General features: G+C 37.2%; 1 protein-coding gene across 1 annotated transcript in view; it reads right to left on the bottom strand.

Annotated features, from left to right (window-relative positions):
- LOC130681224 (bromodomain adjacent to zinc finger domain protein 2B-like) overlaps positions 1-17813 on the bottom strand; it is a 76416-nt gene that overhangs the window by 13539 nt on the left and 45064 nt on the right. The window contains exons 9-12 of the mRNA XM_057493827.1: positions 15843-15908; positions 14135-14200; positions 7372-7437; positions 5678-5743 (exon numbers count right to left, since the gene is read on the bottom strand). Coding sequence (XP_057349810.1) covers positions 5678-5743; positions 7372-7437; positions 14135-14200; positions 15843-15908 — 264 coding nt within the window. The remainder of the gene's footprint in view (positions 1-5677; positions 5744-7371; positions 7438-14134; positions 14201-15842; positions 15909-17813) is intronic.

The raw sequence follows: 17813 nt of genomic DNA, 5'->3' as shown, positions 1-17813 counted from the left end.
TAAAGGGACAGGAGCCTCACAGCTGGAGGGCAGCGCCCCAGCGCAATCAGCCCAGTTACTGGGAATCCCGCAGAACTCCAGGTGCCCCACCCCCTTAGTGGCAGCGCAGCTCGGAGCCCCATCACAGTGATAAACAGCCTCCCTCCCATTTCCCCTCCGACGTGGCTCTGCCATAGCAGGACAGTAGCCTGAGGATGGCCAAGCCCACGGCAACAGAGCAGAGCTTCCTGCACAACCAACGGGCAAGAATAAGAAACCCCGTCTGCGTGCAGCTGCCCAGCACGAGCCGCTAGGGGTCGCCGTTCTCCATGAGAGGAAGGCCACAAACCAGCAAGAAGGGACGTTCTCCCACCCGACATTCACGACAGCTCCCCACAACTACCTCTATTGCCATGAAAAGACAGAAGAATTTCATACAGACCAGACTAACCTAGACATCCTCCCCTGAGAAGGAACCTGGGGAGATAGACCTAACAAATTTCCCTGAAAAAGAATTCAAAATAAAGGTCATAACCATGCTAACGGATCTTCAGAGAAATATGCAAGAGCTAAGGGATGAAGTCTGCAGGGAGATTACAGAAATAAAATAATCTCTCGAAGTACTTAAGAGCAGACTGGATGAGGTGGAAGAGGCTGTTAATGGAATAGAAATCAGAGAACAAGAACGCAGAGAAGCTGACGCAGAGAGAGGTAAAAGGATGTCCAGGAATGAAAGAATATTAAGAGAACTGTGTCGCCAAATCAAATGGAACAATATTTGCATTATAGGGGTACCAGAAGAAGAAGAGAGAGAAAAAGGGATAGAAAGTGCACTTTAAGAAATAATTGCTGAAAGCTTCCAAAAAAATGGGAGGAAATAGTTGCAGAGACCACGGAGGCACACAGAACTCCAAAGAGGAAAACACCAAGACACATAATAATGAAAATGGCAAAGATCAAGGCAAAGGACATAGTTATAAAGGCAGCTAGAGAGAAGAAAAAGGTCACCAACAAGGGAAAACCCATTAGGCTATCATCAAACTTCTCAGCAGAAACCTTACAGGCAAGAAGAGAATGGCATGATATATTTAATGCAATGAAACAGAAGGGCCTTGAACCAAGAATACTCTATTCAGCACGATTATCATTTAAATATGAAGGAGGGAATAAACAATTCCCAGACAAGAAAAAGTTGAGGGAATTTACCTCCCGCAAATCACCTTTACAGGGTATTGTAGAGGCACAGCTCTACATGGGAGCACTACCAAGGCTAAACAGATGTCACCAGAGAAAATAAAATCACAGCAAAGGAACCAGAACAACCAAATACTAACGAAAGGAAAAAACCAAAATCAACTACACAAAAACCAGTTAAAGAAAACACAAAAGAGCATAGAATAAAACACCCAACATATAAAGAATGGAGGAGGAGGAATAAGAAAGGAGAGAAATAAACAATCACCACACAGTGTCTACAATAGCTCAATAAGCAAGTGAAGTTAGGCAGTAAGATACTAAAGAAGCAAACCTTGAACCTATGGTAACCATAAATCTAAAGCCTGCAATGGCAATAAGTACATATCTTTCAATAATCACCGTACATGTAAATGGACTGAATGCACCAATCAAAAGACACAGAGTAATAGAATGGATAAAAAAGCAAGACCCATCTATATGCTGCTTACAAGAGACTCACCTCAAACCCAAAGACATGCAGAGACAAAAAGTCAAGGGATGGAAAATGATATTCCAAGCAAACAACAGGGAGAAAAAAGCAGGTGTGGCAGTACTAGTAGCAGACAAAATAGACTTAAATACAAAGAAAGTCACAAGAGATAAAGAAGGACATGACATAATGATAAAGGGGTCACTGCAACAAGAAGATATAAAAATTGTAAATATCTATGCACCCAACGCAGGAGCACCGGTATATGTGAAACAAATACCAACAAAACTAAAAGGAGGAAATAGAATGCAATGCATTCATTTTGGGAGACTTCAACACACCACTCACTCCAAAGGACAGATCCACTGGACAGAAAATAAGTAAGGACACAGAGGCACTGAACAACACACTACAACAGATGGACTTAAAAGACATCTAGAGAACTCTACATCCAAAAGTAACAGGATACAGTCTTCTCAAGTGCACATGGAACATTCTACAGAATAGACCACATACTAGGCCACAAGAAGAGCCTCAGTATATTCAAAAAGATTGAAATTCTACCAACCAACGTTTCAGACCACAAAGGAATAAAACTAGAAATAAATCATACAAAGAAAGCAAAAAGGCCTACAAACACATGGAGGCTTAACAAAGTGCTCCTAAATAATCAAAGGATCAACAACCAGATTAAAATAGAGATCAAGCAATAAATGGAAACAAATGGCAACAAAACAATGTCCCAAGTTCTGTGGGATGCAGCGAAAGCAGTCTTAAGAGGAAAGTATATAACAACCAGATTAAAATAGAGATCAAGCAATAAATGGAAACAAATGGCAACAAAACAATGTCCCAAGTTCTGTGGGATGCAGCGAAAGCAGTCTTAAGAGGAAAGTATATAGCAATCCAGGCATATTTAAAGAAGGAAGAACAATCCCAAATAAATAGTCAAATGTCACAATTATCGAAATTGGAAGAAGAAGAACAAATGAGGCCTAAAGTCAACAGAAGGAGGCACATAATAAAGATCAGAGAAGAAATAAATAAAATTGAGGAATAAAATACAAAAAAAAAATCAGTGCAACCAAGAGCTGGTTCTTTCAGACAATAAACAAAATAGATAAGCCTCTAGCCACACTTATTAAGAGAAAAAGAGAATCAACACACACCCACAGCATCGGAAACGAGAAAGGAAAAATCACCATGGACCCCATAGAAATACAAAGAATTATTAGAGAATACTGTGAAAACCTAAATGCTAACAAGCTGGAAATCCTAGAAGAAATTGGACTTAGAAAAATACAACCTTCCAAGACTGACCAAGGAAGAAACACAAAAATTAAACAAACCAATTACCAGCAAAGAAATTGAAGCGGTAATCAAAAAACTTCCCAGGAACAAAACCCCCGGGCCAGATGGATTTACTTCTGAATTTTATCAGACATACAGAGAAGACATAATACCCACTCTCCTTAAAGTTTTCCAAAAAATAGAAGAAGAGGAAATACTCCCAAACTCATTCTATGAAGCCAAAATCACGCTAATATCAAAACCAGGCAAAGACCCCACAAAAAAAGATTACACACCAGTATCTCTAATGAACGTAGATGCAAAAATACTCAACAAAATACTAGCAAACCAAATTCAAAAATACATCACAAGGATCATACACCATGATCAAGTAGGATTCATCCCAGGGATGCAGGGATGGTACAACATTCGAAAATCAACCAACATCATCCACCACATGAACAAAAAGGACAAACACCACGTGAGCATCTCCATAGATGCCGAAAAAGCATTCGACAAAATTCAACATTCATTCATGAGAAAAACCGTCAGTAAAATGGATATAGAGGGCAAGTACCTCAACATAATAAAGGCAATATATGACAAGCCCACAGCCAACATCATACATAATAGTGAGAAGCTGAAAGCTTTTCACCTGACATCGGGAACAAGACAGGGATGCCCATTCTCCCAAATGCTATTCAACATAACACTGGAGGTCCTAGTAACGGCAATTACACAAAACAAAGAAATACAAGGAATCCAAACTGGCAAAGAAGAGGTTAAACTGTCACTATTGGCAGATGACATGATACTGTACAAAACAAAACCTAAAGACCCACTCCAAAACTACTAGATCTGATATTGCAATACAGCAAAGTTGCAGGATACAAAATTAACACACAGAAATCTGTGCCTTTCCTATACACTAACAATGAACTAATAGAAAGAGAAATCAGGAAAACAATTCCATTCACAACTGCAACAAAAAGAATAAAATACCTAGGAATAAAGCTAACCAAGGAAGTGAAAGACTTCGAACCTGAAAACTATAAGACACTCTTAAGAGAGATTAAAGAGGACACTAGCAAATGGAAACTCATCCCATGCTCTTGGCTAGGAAGAATTAATATCATCAAAATGGCCATCCTGCCCAAAGAAATATACAGATTCAATGCAATCCCTATCAAATTACCAACAACATTGTTCAACGAACTGGAACAAATAGTTTAAAAATTCATATGGAAACACCAAAGACCCCGAATAGCCAAAGCAATCCTCAGAAGGTAGAATAAAGTGGGGGAGATCTCACTCCCCAACTTCAAGCTCTACTACAAAGCCACAGTATTCAAAAACTGGACAACTACATGTAAGAGAATGGAACCAGATTATTGTCTAACCCCATACAAAAGAGGAAAATCAGAATGGATCAAAGATCTGATTTTAAGTCATGAAACCATAAAATTCTTTAAAGAAAACATAGGCAAAACTTTCTTGGACATAAACACGAGCAACTTCTTCATGAACGTATCTCCCCGGGCAAGGGAAACAAAAGCAAAAATGAACAAGTGGGACTATATCAAGCTGAAAAGCTTCTGTACAGCAAAGGACACCATCATTAGAATAGGAAGGTATCCTACAGTATGGGAGAATATATTCATACATGACAGATCCAATAACAGGTTGACATCTAAAATATATAAAGAGCTCATGCACATCAACAAAAAAAAGCGAATAATCCAATTAAAAAATGAGTAGAGGAGTGGAACAGACAGTTCGTCAAAGAAGAAATTCAGATTGCCAACAGACATATGAAAAGATGCTCCACATCGCTTGTGATCAGAGAAATGCAAAGTAAAAGCACAATGAGACATCACCTCACACCAGTAAGGATCACCACCATCCAAAAGACAAACAACAAATGTTGGCGAGGTTGTGGAGAAAGGGGAAGCCTCCTACACTGCTGGTGGGAATGTAAATTAATTCATCAATTGTGGAATGCAGTATGGATGTTCTTCAGAGAGCTCAAAATAGACATACCATTTGACCCAGGAATTTCACTTCTGGGAATTTACCCTAAGAATGAAGCAGCCCAGTTTGAAAAAGACAGATGCACCCCTATGTTTATCGCAGCACTATTTACAATAGCCAAGAAATGAAAGCAAACTAAGTGTCCATCAATAGATGGATAGATAAAGACGAGGTGGTACATATACACAGTGGAGTATTATTCAGCCATAAGAACAAAACAAATCCTACCATTTGCAACAACATGGATGGAGCTAGAGGATATTATGCTCAGTGAAATAAGCCAGGTGGAGAAAGACAAGTAACAAATGATTTCACTCATATGTGGAGTATAAGAACAAACAAAAACTGAAAGAACAAAACAGCAGCACAATCACAGAACCCAAGAATGGACTCACAGCTACCAAAGGGAAAGGAACTGGGGAGGATGGTTGGGAAGGGAGGGATAAGGGCAGGCAAACAGAAAGGGGGCCTTACCTTTACCATGTATAAAGTGGGGTGGGGGCATGGGGAGGGCTGTGCTATGCAGAGAAGACAAGTAGTGATTCTACAACATCTAACTACGCTGTTGGACAGTGACTGTAATGGGGCTTGTGGGGGGGACTTTGTTGAAGGGGGAAGCCTAGTAAACATAATGTTCTTCATGTCATTGTGGATTAAGGATAACAAAATAAATTTAAAAAACTAAAAACTCTGACTGTCCTCTAAATTTACCTGTTTTCGTTTCTCAGCCTCCAAAAATTTGGCTTTTGCAGCTTCTTCCTTCTTTATCCTTTTAGCCTGTGCATATAAAATAGGTCTCAAAGTCATGTAACAGCACCACCACAACCTGAATATAACCTCAGACTTGAAAATGGAGCTCCATGCCTCACAATGTACAAAACAATATGTAACATATATGTAGACAATTACAGATTTCCACTCAGTTTGTTACATTTAACATACTAATAATATCATTTCTAATGTATAGAATATAATTAAGATATACAAAAATATTCTTAAATTCGTAAGAGTATGTCAGGTTTTCTTCTTCAAACTCTGTAAAAAGTCTGAAATAATTTCAGTATTATTTTACCTTAAAACTTAATCACAGAAAAAATGATTTCATGGCATTTTTTGCTTTTTCTCTAATTTTTGAAAGTAAAACATGATCACTATAACAAATTTAGAAAACGGGATAGAGTTTAACGATAAAGGTTAAAGGACAAATAAGTAACATTTAAAAATGCACGTGTCTACTTTATTTGAAGTTTCTTTTGTAATACCAAAAATGAGATAAATCCATTACTTAAATAACTTAAATGAAACATTAAACCCGATTTAACCTACTGTGGTTAAATACAAGGTTTTTTCCCCTAATATAGTGGAAACATAACCTTTAATGAAGCACATTCTGAATATCAAGCTCATGCTATCAAATTTGAGCTTTGTAATCTTAAAGTCATTAACTAGTAGCAATTGCGAATGTACTTTAACATTTTCAATTTGGAGGGTTTTAAAATTAATGAAATGGGTAGGGGAATATGTGTATATATTTTTAGAAGGAAAAGACCTGTAACTGTGAAAACCTCAGCTAACCACCTTGCTCAGGAAATAAGCCAATTTTTATGGCAACACTTTCTTGAACAGCTAAGGGTTTGGGTTGTAATAATTTTCAAAATTAAAAGGTTTATTTTGGACAAAAGTACTTTGGATAATTTTGAGACATATACACGTATGTACAGCTTACACACAGTACACTTAACGTAATTTGGCTTTTTCTTGAGGACTTGGGCAGTTATTCTTGACATCAGTTACTATACTACACAGTTTGATAACAGAAATGCCTTTGGGCCATTAAGGTGTTGAAAATTGCTTCCTATTTAACTACCAGATTACAGACTGTTGCTAGGCTTCAGAGTTTCTGTTTTTCCTATTTTCCCTTGCTGTCTTTTAGCTATTCCTTTTGCTGTTGCCAGCATGTCCTTGAGCCCTATTCTTTCAGCCCAGTTCTGTCAGAACTCAGAAAACAAACCTGGTTAAACTGTTTCCACATTGAACATTTACTTCTACTTTTGCCATGTTTCATTTCTAAATTAAAAGTAGGTATCTGACTCTAAGACTTAATGATGTTTTGAAAAGTAAAGAGCATGAGTTTTAACGTATGATCTTTATGACTATATTGGCTACTGAGAGGTTTCCCCCTTTTTTTTCCTTTACTTATTTCCTGGATTTTTACTATTAGGATTAGATAAACTTGCTAAGTAAGGTTCAGAGAGGTCCTTATTCTACGCATTATGTTTACAGATAATTTGTGATGGACATGTTAATGTGTATGAGTGAGAGAACATACCGATAAAATTTTCATTTTTCAGACTTTAAAATACATGACTATATTACTTTAATCATATCAAATTTAAGAATTCTACCTCTAGAATTTGTTGGGCTCGAAGTTCTTTTTCCATTCTGATTTGTTGTATTCTCTTAATTCTTTCCTGTAGGAAAAATTATGACAATTTAAGATAATAAACTAAATATCTAGGTGGAAGGTATTTAAGGGGAATCAAATAACTAAAGATATAAGTACAGATTTACCAAAGGGTGCCCATGCTGAATATAAATTTTAATTATTTACCTTAACATTATATATATGCCACCTGTCTTAAATTGGTATCACTTTATAAAATGTATCAAAACAATTTAAAAATACAAACGCTAAATAAGTATATAGAAACAACATAAACCAAGCTGATTATACTCAAGACTTTATAAATATTTGCAAGTACAAGTAATACTCATTCGGAAATACATACTGGACAGACAAGTAGGATAAAACAGTCCATCAGGACTGTATATTACCATACCCACCTCTATTTCCAGATGCCAGTTGTACCTTTTGAAGCTATACTTTAATACATTTTTATTTCCTTTTTTCCATTGATGTAATTGATTCCCTGCAGGGATCCACTGCAGGATAATGAGATTTCTGGAATTTGGGTTGTGATTTTAGAAGACTGATCACATTCTATGATTTTACTGATTGTGATCCTAGGTTCTGATTATAGCTTGCCAAAAATAAAAATACAAGTGTATCTTTTGTTTTATTTCCAAGTCGTAGAGAAGGTTGCACTTGATTCACATTTGAAATATTTATTTAGATTAGAACTTGAGACCTAAGTATACTCTGAATTTAATCTTTAATCAAGTCTACAAAAGTCATTCATTATTCTCTTAAGCACAGAAATAGGTATAGAATCTTGGGCTTAACTCACCCAGTATAGAGCTTTGTTTTAATCTGAGTAACAGCCAGGCTACATCCACACCTACGAGAACCCAGTGCCTCGCGAAGGGGGTAAGATACAAGCTGCGGTCTGGGGGAACACGAGCGCCCCTCACCCCAGCTCAAGGCGGAAGCAGAGGAGTCGGAGCGGGAGGGGTAGGGAGCCCAGGACTGCTAAATACCCAGCCCAAGCCTTCCGCCCCAGGAGGTGCAGACACACAGCATGTGGGGTGCTGGATGCTAGGGAAAAGGGACAGTAAAACCTGCGAGCTGTCCCCACAGCCGGCGCCCCTGGGACAAAGAAAAGCGAGTGCTTTTTGAAAGTCTTAAAGGGACAGGAGCCTCACAGCTGGATGGAACTACACAGGAGCAAGCAGCCCAATAACTGGGAATCCTGGGGAACTCAGGGCACCATAACCCCTGGGTGGCACTACAGCTCGGAGGCCCCTCACGGTGATAAACAGCCTCCCTCCCATTTCCCCTCCGACATGGCACCGCCATAGGAGAACAGTTGCCTGAGGCCGGCCACTCCCACGGAAGCAGAGCAGAGCTTCCTGCACAACTGCCAGGCAAGAATAAGAAACACCGTCTGCGCGGAGTTTCCCAGCACAAGTCGCTAGGGGTCGCCGTTCTCCCAGGAGAGGAAGTCCACAAACCAGCAAGAAGGGACATTCTCCCATCCAACATAAACGTAAGCTCCCCACAACTACTTCTATCGCCAAGAAAAGACAGAAGAATTTGATACAGACCAGACTAACCCAGACATCCTCCCCTGAGAAGGAACCTGGGGAGATAGACCTAACCAATCTCCCTAAAAAAGAATTCAAAATAAAGGTCATAACCATGCTGACAGATCCTCAGAGAAATATGCAAGAGCTAAGGGATGAAGACCGGAAAGAGATTACAGAAATAAAACAAGCTCTGGAAGGACTTAAGAGCAGACTAGATGAGTGGCAAGAGGCCGTTAATGGAATAGAAATCAGAGACAGAAACGCAGAGAAGCTGACACAGAGAGAAACAAAAGGAAGTCCAGGAATGAAAGAATATTAAGAGAACTCTGTGGCCAATCCAAATGGAAAAATATTCACATTATAGGGGTACCAGAAGAAGAAGAGAGAGAAAAAGGGATAGAAAGTGTCCTTGAAGAAATAATTGCTGAAAACTTCCCAAAATTGGGGGAGGAAATAGGTGCTCAGACCACGGAAGCACTCACAACTCCCAACGTAAGGGACCCAAAGAGGACAACACCAAGACACATAATAATGAAAATGGCAAAGATCAAGGAGAAGGACAGAGTTTTAAAGGCAGCTAGAGAGAGGCAAAAGGTCACCTATAAAGGAAAACCCATCAGGCTATCATCAGACTTCTGAGCAGAAACCTTACAGGCCAGAAGAGAATGGCATGAATATTTAATGCAATGAAACAGAAGGGCCTTGAACCAAGAATACTCTATCCAGCACGATTATCATTTAAATTTGAAGGAAGGATTAAACAATTCCCAGACAAGCAAAAGATGAGGGAGTTTACCTCCCACAAACAACCTTTACAGGGTATTATAGAGGGACAGCTCTACATGGGAGCACTACCAAGGCTAAACAGATGTCACCAGAGAAAATAAAATCACAGCAAAGGAACCAGAACAACCAAATACTAACGAAAGGAAAAAACCAAAATCAACTACACAAAAACCAGTTAAAGAAAACACAAAAGAGCATAGAATAAAACACCCAACATATAAAGAATGGAGGAGGAATAAGAAAGGAGAGAAAGAATCACCACACAGTGTCTACAATTGCTCGATAAGCAAGTTAAGTAAGCCAGTAAGATACTAAAGAAGCTAACCTTGAACCTTTGGTAACCACAAATTGAAACCCGGCAATGGCAATAAGTACATATCTTTCAATAATCACCGTACATGTAAATAGACTCAATGCACCAATCAAATGACACAGAGTAAAAGAATGGATAAAAAAACAAGACCCATCTATTTGCTGCTTACAAGAGACCCACCTCAAACCCAAAGACATGGAGAGACAAAAAGTCAAGGGATGGAAAAAGATATTCCATGCAAACAACAGGGAGAAAAATGCAGGTGTGGCAGTACTAGTAGCAGACAAAATAGACTTAAAAACAAAGAAATTCACAAGAGATAAAGAAGGACATTACATAATGATAAAGGGGTCACTGCAGCAAGGGGATATAACCATTATAAATATATATGCACCCAACACAGGAGGACCAGCATATCTGAAACAAATACCAACGGAACTACAAGGAGGAAATGGAATGCAATGCATTCATTTTGGGGGGACTTCAACACACCACTCACTCCAAAGGATAGACCCACCACACAGAAAATAAGGACACAGAGGCACTGACCAACACACTAGAACAGATGGACCTAATAGACATCTAGAGAACTCTACATCCAAAAGCAACAGGATACACATTCTTCTCAAGTTCACAGGGAATATTCTAAAGAACAGACCACAGACTAGGCCACAAGAGGAGCCTCAGTAAATTCAAAAAGACTGAAATTCTACCAAACAACATTTGAGACCACAAAGGAATAAAACTAGAAATAAATCATACAAAGAAAGCAAAAAGGCCCACAGGCACATGGAGGCTTAACAACATGCTCCTAAATAAACAATGGATCAACGACCAAATTAAAATAGAGATCAAGCAATATATGGAAACAATGACAACAACAACACAAATCCCCAACATCTGTGCAACGCAGCAAAAGCACTCTTAAGAGGAAAGTATATAGCAATCCAGGCATATTTAAAGAAGGAAGAACAATCCAAAATGAATAGTCTAATGTCACAATTATTTAAATTGGAGAGGGAGAACAAATGAGGCCTAAAGTCAGCAGAAGGAGGGACATAATAAAGATCAGAGAAGAAATTAATAAAATTGAGAAGAATAAAATAGAAAAAAAAAATCGATGAAACCAAGAGGTGGTTCTTTGAGAAAATAAACAAAATAGATAAGCCTCTAGCCAGACTTATTAAGAGAAAAAGAAAATCAACACACATCAACAGAATCAGAAACGACAAAGTAAAAATCAAGACATACCCCATAGAAATACAAATAACTATTAGAGAATGCTATGAAAACCTATATGCTATAAAGCTGGAAAACCTAGAAGAAATGGAGAACTTCTTAGAAAAATACAACCTTCCAAGACTAAGCAAGGAAGAAACACAAAATCTAAACAAACCAATTGCCAGCAAAGAAATTGAAGCGGTAATCAGAAAACGAGCCAGGAACAAAACCCCCGGGCCTGATGGATTTACTTCCGAATTTTATCAGACATACAGAGAAGACATAATACCCATTCTCCTTAAAGTTTTCCAAAAGATAGAAGAGGAGGGAATACTCCCAAACTCATTCTTTGAAGCCAAAATCACCCTAAATACCAAAACCAGGCAAAGACCCCACCAAAAAAGAAAACTACAGACCAATATCCCTGATGAACGTAGATGCAAAAGTACTCAACAAAATATTAGCAAACGAAATTCAACAAAACAGCAAAAGGATCATACACCATGACCAATTGGGATTCATCCCAGAGATGCAAGGATGGTATAACATTCGAAAATCCACCAACATCATCCACCACATAAACAAAAACGACAAAAACCACATGACCATCTCCATAGATGCCGAAAAAGCATTCGACAAAATTCAACATCCATTCATGATAAAAACTCTCAGTAAAATGAGTATAGAGGGCAAGTACCTCAACATAATAAGGGCCATATATGATAAGCCCACAACCAACATTATACAGAATAGCGAGAAGCTGAAAGCTTTTCCTCTGAGATCGGGAACAAGACAGGGATGCCCACTCTCCCCACTGTTATTCAACATAGTACTGGAGGTCCTAGCCACGGTAATTAGACAAAACAAAGAAATACAAGGAATCCAAATCCTTAAAGAAGTCAAACTGTCACTATTTGCAGATGACATGATATTGTATATAAAAAAAACCCTAAAAACTCCACTCCAAAACTACTAGATCTTATATCAGAATACAGCAAAGTTGCAGGATACAAAATTTACACACAGAAATCTGTGCCTTTCCTATACACTAACAATGTACTAATAGAAAGACAAATCAGGAAAACAATTCCATTCACAACTGCTTCAAAAAGAATAAAACACCTAGGAATAAACCTAACCAAGGAAGAGAAAGACCTATACCCTGAAACTATAAGACACTCTTAGGAGAGATTAAAGAGGACACTAGCAAATGGAAACTCATCCCATGCTCTTGGCTAGGAAGAATTAATATCGTCAAAATGGCCATCCTGCCCACACCAATATGCAGATTTGATGCAATCCCTATCAAATTACTGACAACTTTCCTCAACGAACTGGAACAAATAGTTCAAAAATTCCTACAGAAAGATCAAAGACCCCGAATAGCCAAAGCAATCATGAGAAGGAAGAATTAAAAGTGGGGGAGGTCTCGCTCCACAACTTCAAGCTCTACTACAAAGCCACAGTATTCAAAAACTGGACAAATATATGCAAGGGAAAGAAACCAGATTATTGCCTACCCCCATACAAAAAAGTAAACTCAGAATGGGTCAAAGATCTGATTGTAAGTCATGAAACCATAAAACTCTTTAAAGAAAACATGGGAAAAACTTTCTTGGACAAAAACATGAGCAACTTCTTTGAACGCATCTCCCCGGGTAAGGGAAACAAAAGCAAAAATGAACAAGTGGGACTATATCAAGCTGAAAAGCCTCTATACATCAAAGGACGCCATCATTAGAACAGAAAGGTACCCTACAGTATGGGAGAATATATTCATAAATGACAGATCCGATAAAGGGTTGACATCCAAAATATATAAAGAGCTCACGCACATCAACAAATAAAAAGTGAATTATCCAAATAAAATATGAGCAGAGGAGCTGAACAGACAGTTCTCCAAAGAAGAAATTCAGATGGCCAACAGACATATGAAGAGATGCTCCACGTGGCTTGTCATCAGAGAAATGCAAATTAAAAGCACAACGAGATATCACCTCACACAGTAAGGATCGCCACCATCCAAAAGACAAACAACAAATGTTAGCGAGGTTGTAGAGAGAGGGGAAGCCTCCTACACTGCTGGTGGGAATGTAAATTACTTCAACCATTGTGGAATGCAGTATGGATGTTCTTCATAAAGCTCAAAATAGACATACCATTTGACCCAGGAATTCCACTTCTAGGAATTTACCCTAAGAATGCAGCAGTCCAGTTTGAAAAAGACACATCAACCCCTATGTTTATCACAGCACTATTTACAATAGCCAAGAAATGAATGCAAACTAAGTGTCCATCAGTAGATGAATGGATAAAGAAGAGGTGGTACATATACACAGTGGAGTATTATTCAGCCATAAGAACAAAATAAATCCTACCATTTGCAACAACATGGATGGATCTAGGGAGTATTATGCTCAGTGAAATAAGCCAGGTGGAGAAAGACAAGTCCCAAATGATTTCACCCATATGTGGAGTATAAGAACAAAGAAAAACTGAAGGAACAAAACAGCAGCACAATCGCAGAACCCAAGAATGGACTCACAGATACCAAAGGGAAAGGGACTGGGGAGGATGGGTGGGAAGGGAGGGATAAGGGCAGGGGAAAAATAAAGAGGGCATTACAATTAGCATGCATAATGTGGTGTGGGGACCCGGGGAGGGCTGTGCAATGCAGGGAAGACAAGTGGTGATTCTACAACATCTTACTATGCTGATAGACAGTGACTGGAATGGGTTTTGTGGGGGGGACTTGGTGAAGGAGGGAGCCTAGTAAACATAATGTTCTTCAGGTCATTGTGGATTAAGGATAACAAAATAAATAGAAAAAAGTAAGAACTCTGACTGTCCTCTATATTTACCTGTTTTCGTTTCTCAGCCTCCAAAAATTTGGCTTTTGCAGCTTCTTCCTTCTTTATCCTCTTAGCCTGTGCATATAAAATAGGTCTCAAAGTCATGCAACAGCACCACCACAACCTGAATATGACCTCAGACTTGAAAATGGAGCTCCATGCCTCGCAAGGTACAGAACAGTATGTAACATGTATGTAGACAATTAGAGATTTCCCCTCAGATTGTTACGTTTAACATACTAATTTCATTTCTAATGTATAGATTACACTTAAGATATACAAAAAAATTCTGAAATCGTAACAGTATGTCAGGCTTTCTTCTTCAAACTCTGTAAAAATTCTGAAATAATTTGAGTGTTATTTTACCTTAAAACTTAATCACAGAAAAGTGATGTTATGTCATTTGTTGCTTGTTCTCTGATTTTTTAAAGAAAAACATGATCAGTGTAGAAAGTTTAGAAAAACGGGATAGATTTTAACAATAAAGGTTAAAGGACAAATAAGTAACATTTTAAAATGCATGTGTCTACTTTATTTGAAGTTTCTTTTGTAGTACTTAAATTTGAGATAAATCCATTACTTAAATAACATAAATGAAACATTAAACCCGATTTAACCTACTGTGGTTAAATTCAAGGTTTTTTTTCCCTAATATAATGGAAACATAACTTTCATGAAGCACATTGTGAATATCAAGCTCATGCTATCAAATTTGAGCTTTATAATCTTCAAGTCATTAACTAGTAGCTTCATAATTATCTAGTAGTAATTGCCAAAGTACTTTAATATTTTCAATTTGGAGGGTTTTAAAATTAATTTGAAATGGGTAAGGGAATATGTGTATATGTTTTTAGAAGGAAAAAACCTGTAACTGTGAAAACCTCAGCTAACCGCATTGCTCAGGGAATGAGCCAATTTTTATGGCAACAGTTTCCTGAACAGCTAAGGGTTTGGGTTATAATAATTTTCAAAATTAAAAAGCTTATTTTGGACAAAAGTACTTTGGATAATTTTGAGACATATACACGTACAGCTCAGATAGACACAGCACACTTAACATAATTTGGCTTTTTCTTGAAGACTTGAGCAGTTATTCTTGACATCAGTTACTATACTACACAGTTTGATAACAGAAATGCCTTTGGGCCATTAAGGTGTTGAAAATTGCTTCCTTTTTAACTACAAGATTACAGACTGTTGCTAGGCTTTGGAGTTTCTCTTTATCCTATTTTCCCTTGCTGTCTTTTAGCTATTCCTTTTGCTGTTGCCAGCATGTCCTTGAGCCCTATTCTGTCAGCACAGTTCTGTCCAAACTCAGAAAACAAACCTGCTTAGACTATTTCCACATTAAACACAATTTTACTTTGGTCATGTTTTATTTCTAAATGAAAAGCAGGTATCTGACTATAAGACTTAATGATGTTTTGAAAAGTAAAGAACATGAGTTTTAACGTATGATCTTTATGACTATTGGCTATTGAGAGGTTTTCCCCTTTTTTTCCCTTTACTTATTTCCTGGATTTTTACTATTAGGATTAGATAAACTTGCCTAGTAAGGTTCAGAGAGGTCCTTATTCTATGCATTATGTTTACAGATAATTTGTGATGGACATGTTAATGTGTATGAGTGAGAGAACATACCGATAAAATTTTCATTTTTCAGACTTTAAAATACATGACTATATTACTTTAATCATATCAAATTTAAGAATTCTACCTCTAGAATTTGTTGGGCTCGAAGTTCTTTTTCCATTCTGATTTGTTGTATTCTCTTAATTCTTTCCTGTAGGAAAAATTATGACAATTTAAGATAATAAACTAAATATCTAGGTGGAAGGTATTTAAGTGGAATCAAATAATTAAAGAAAAAAGTACAGATTTAACAAAGGTTGCCCATGCTGGATATAAATTTTAATTATTTACCTTAACATTATATATATGCCACCTGTCTTAAATTGGTATCACTTTATAAAGTATCTCAAAACAATTTTAAAATACAAATGCTAAATAAGTATACAGAAACAACATAAACCAAGCTGGTTATACTCAAGTCTTTATAAATATTAGCAAGTACAAGTAATACTCATTCGGAAATAAATATTGGACAGACAAGTAGGATAAAACAGTCCATCAGGAAATCAGGACACCTAACGCTAGTCCTGAGTTACTGTCACTCATTGCATGAACCTGAACAAATAGAACTACTCTTGCATAAAATAGGGGAGGCACTTGCTCTTTTTCTCACTGTCACAATTAAATCAAAAACGCTTAAAAAAGTGCACAGTACATCATGACTGTACGAAGTGTTAACAATTGCCGTAACATGATAAATGACATTACTTTCAATAACTACAGTAAGGAAAATACAGAAATAATTTCTAATAACTTATAAGTGGTGCTCACATTATCTAAATGTAATGTAGTAGTTATTGTTTGAATTCAGCAATCTACATTTTGATAATGTTACATTTTCATTTTTAAAAATCATTGCATATGCTATAAGCACATCGTTAACAATTTTACATTCATAAATCCCTTTGAAAGTCCCATATTGGCACTGATGAGGATAGTTTTTAAAAAATACACCTAAATTGCCCTACTTGTAAATTGCAGCTTTCCTAGGATTTTCAGAGCTGACATATTTTATACTACTTTATATTACCATACCCACCCCTATTTCCAGATGCCAGTTGTACCTTTTGAAACTATACTTTAATACATTTTTATTTCTTTTTTTGCATTGATGTTATTGATTCCCTGCAGGGATTCACTGCAGGATAATGAGATTTCTGGAATTTCTGTTGTGATTTTAGAAGACTGATCACATTCTATGATTTTGCTGATTGTGATCCTAGGTTTTGATTATAGCTTACCAAAAATAAACATACAAGTGTATCTTTTGTTTTATTTCCAAGTCTTACAGAAGGTTGCACTTGATCCACATTTGAAATATTTATTTAGAACAGAACTTGAGACCTAAGGATACTCTGAATTTAATCTTTAATCAAGTCAACAAAAGTCATTCATTAATCTCTTAAGCACAGAAATAGGTATAGAACGTTGGACTTAACTCACCCAGTATAGAGCTTTGTTTTAGTCTGAGTGATTTATATAGATGTACATTGGTAGTACTTTCATTAGGAATATCAAAAATAAACATTATTTATAAATTATTACAATATGTGTTCACCTAATAATACTGAGTATCCATGCAATGAACTGGGCATTTTATATAAAGTAGCTTATTGATCATTTAAAAAAATAACAATACAGGAGTTGAAATTATCTTCTTTTCACCTAAGAGAATATTGAAGGTCCTAGAAAATAAATATTTTGCCTATAGTCAAGCAGTTAGTGGAGAGCCCTGGTCAGTTCCCACTGCCTCTGCTCCTGCTTCATAACAAGGCCTCTGTACACTTCCGGAAAACTGCCTTGAGGACTGTCGGGTGGTATTTTTGGCCTACTAGGTGGAAAAAAAAATCTTGAGGATGAGAAGCACATGCTATTATTTTAATTATTTTATTCTAGATCTACTGCAACCTTTAAAATAGACTCTGCATGACTTTAATTTACTTTGCTGGCAATTAGGAATAAGTCAGATGGTAATCTAAGACTAGTCTCAGATAAGCATCTTGATCAATATCTAATATCAGTTCACTTGTATTACTGCTCCTGGAAACTTGGAAAA

The sequence above is a fragment of the Manis pentadactyla genome, chromosome 16 (assembly GCF_030020395.1).
Source record: "Manis pentadactyla isolate mManPen7 chromosome 16, mManPen7.hap1, whole genome shotgun sequence".
NCBI lineage: Eukaryota > Metazoa > Chordata > Mammalia > Pholidota > Manidae > Manis > Manis pentadactyla.
This window is presented reverse-complemented; position numbering and strand designations above follow the sequence as displayed.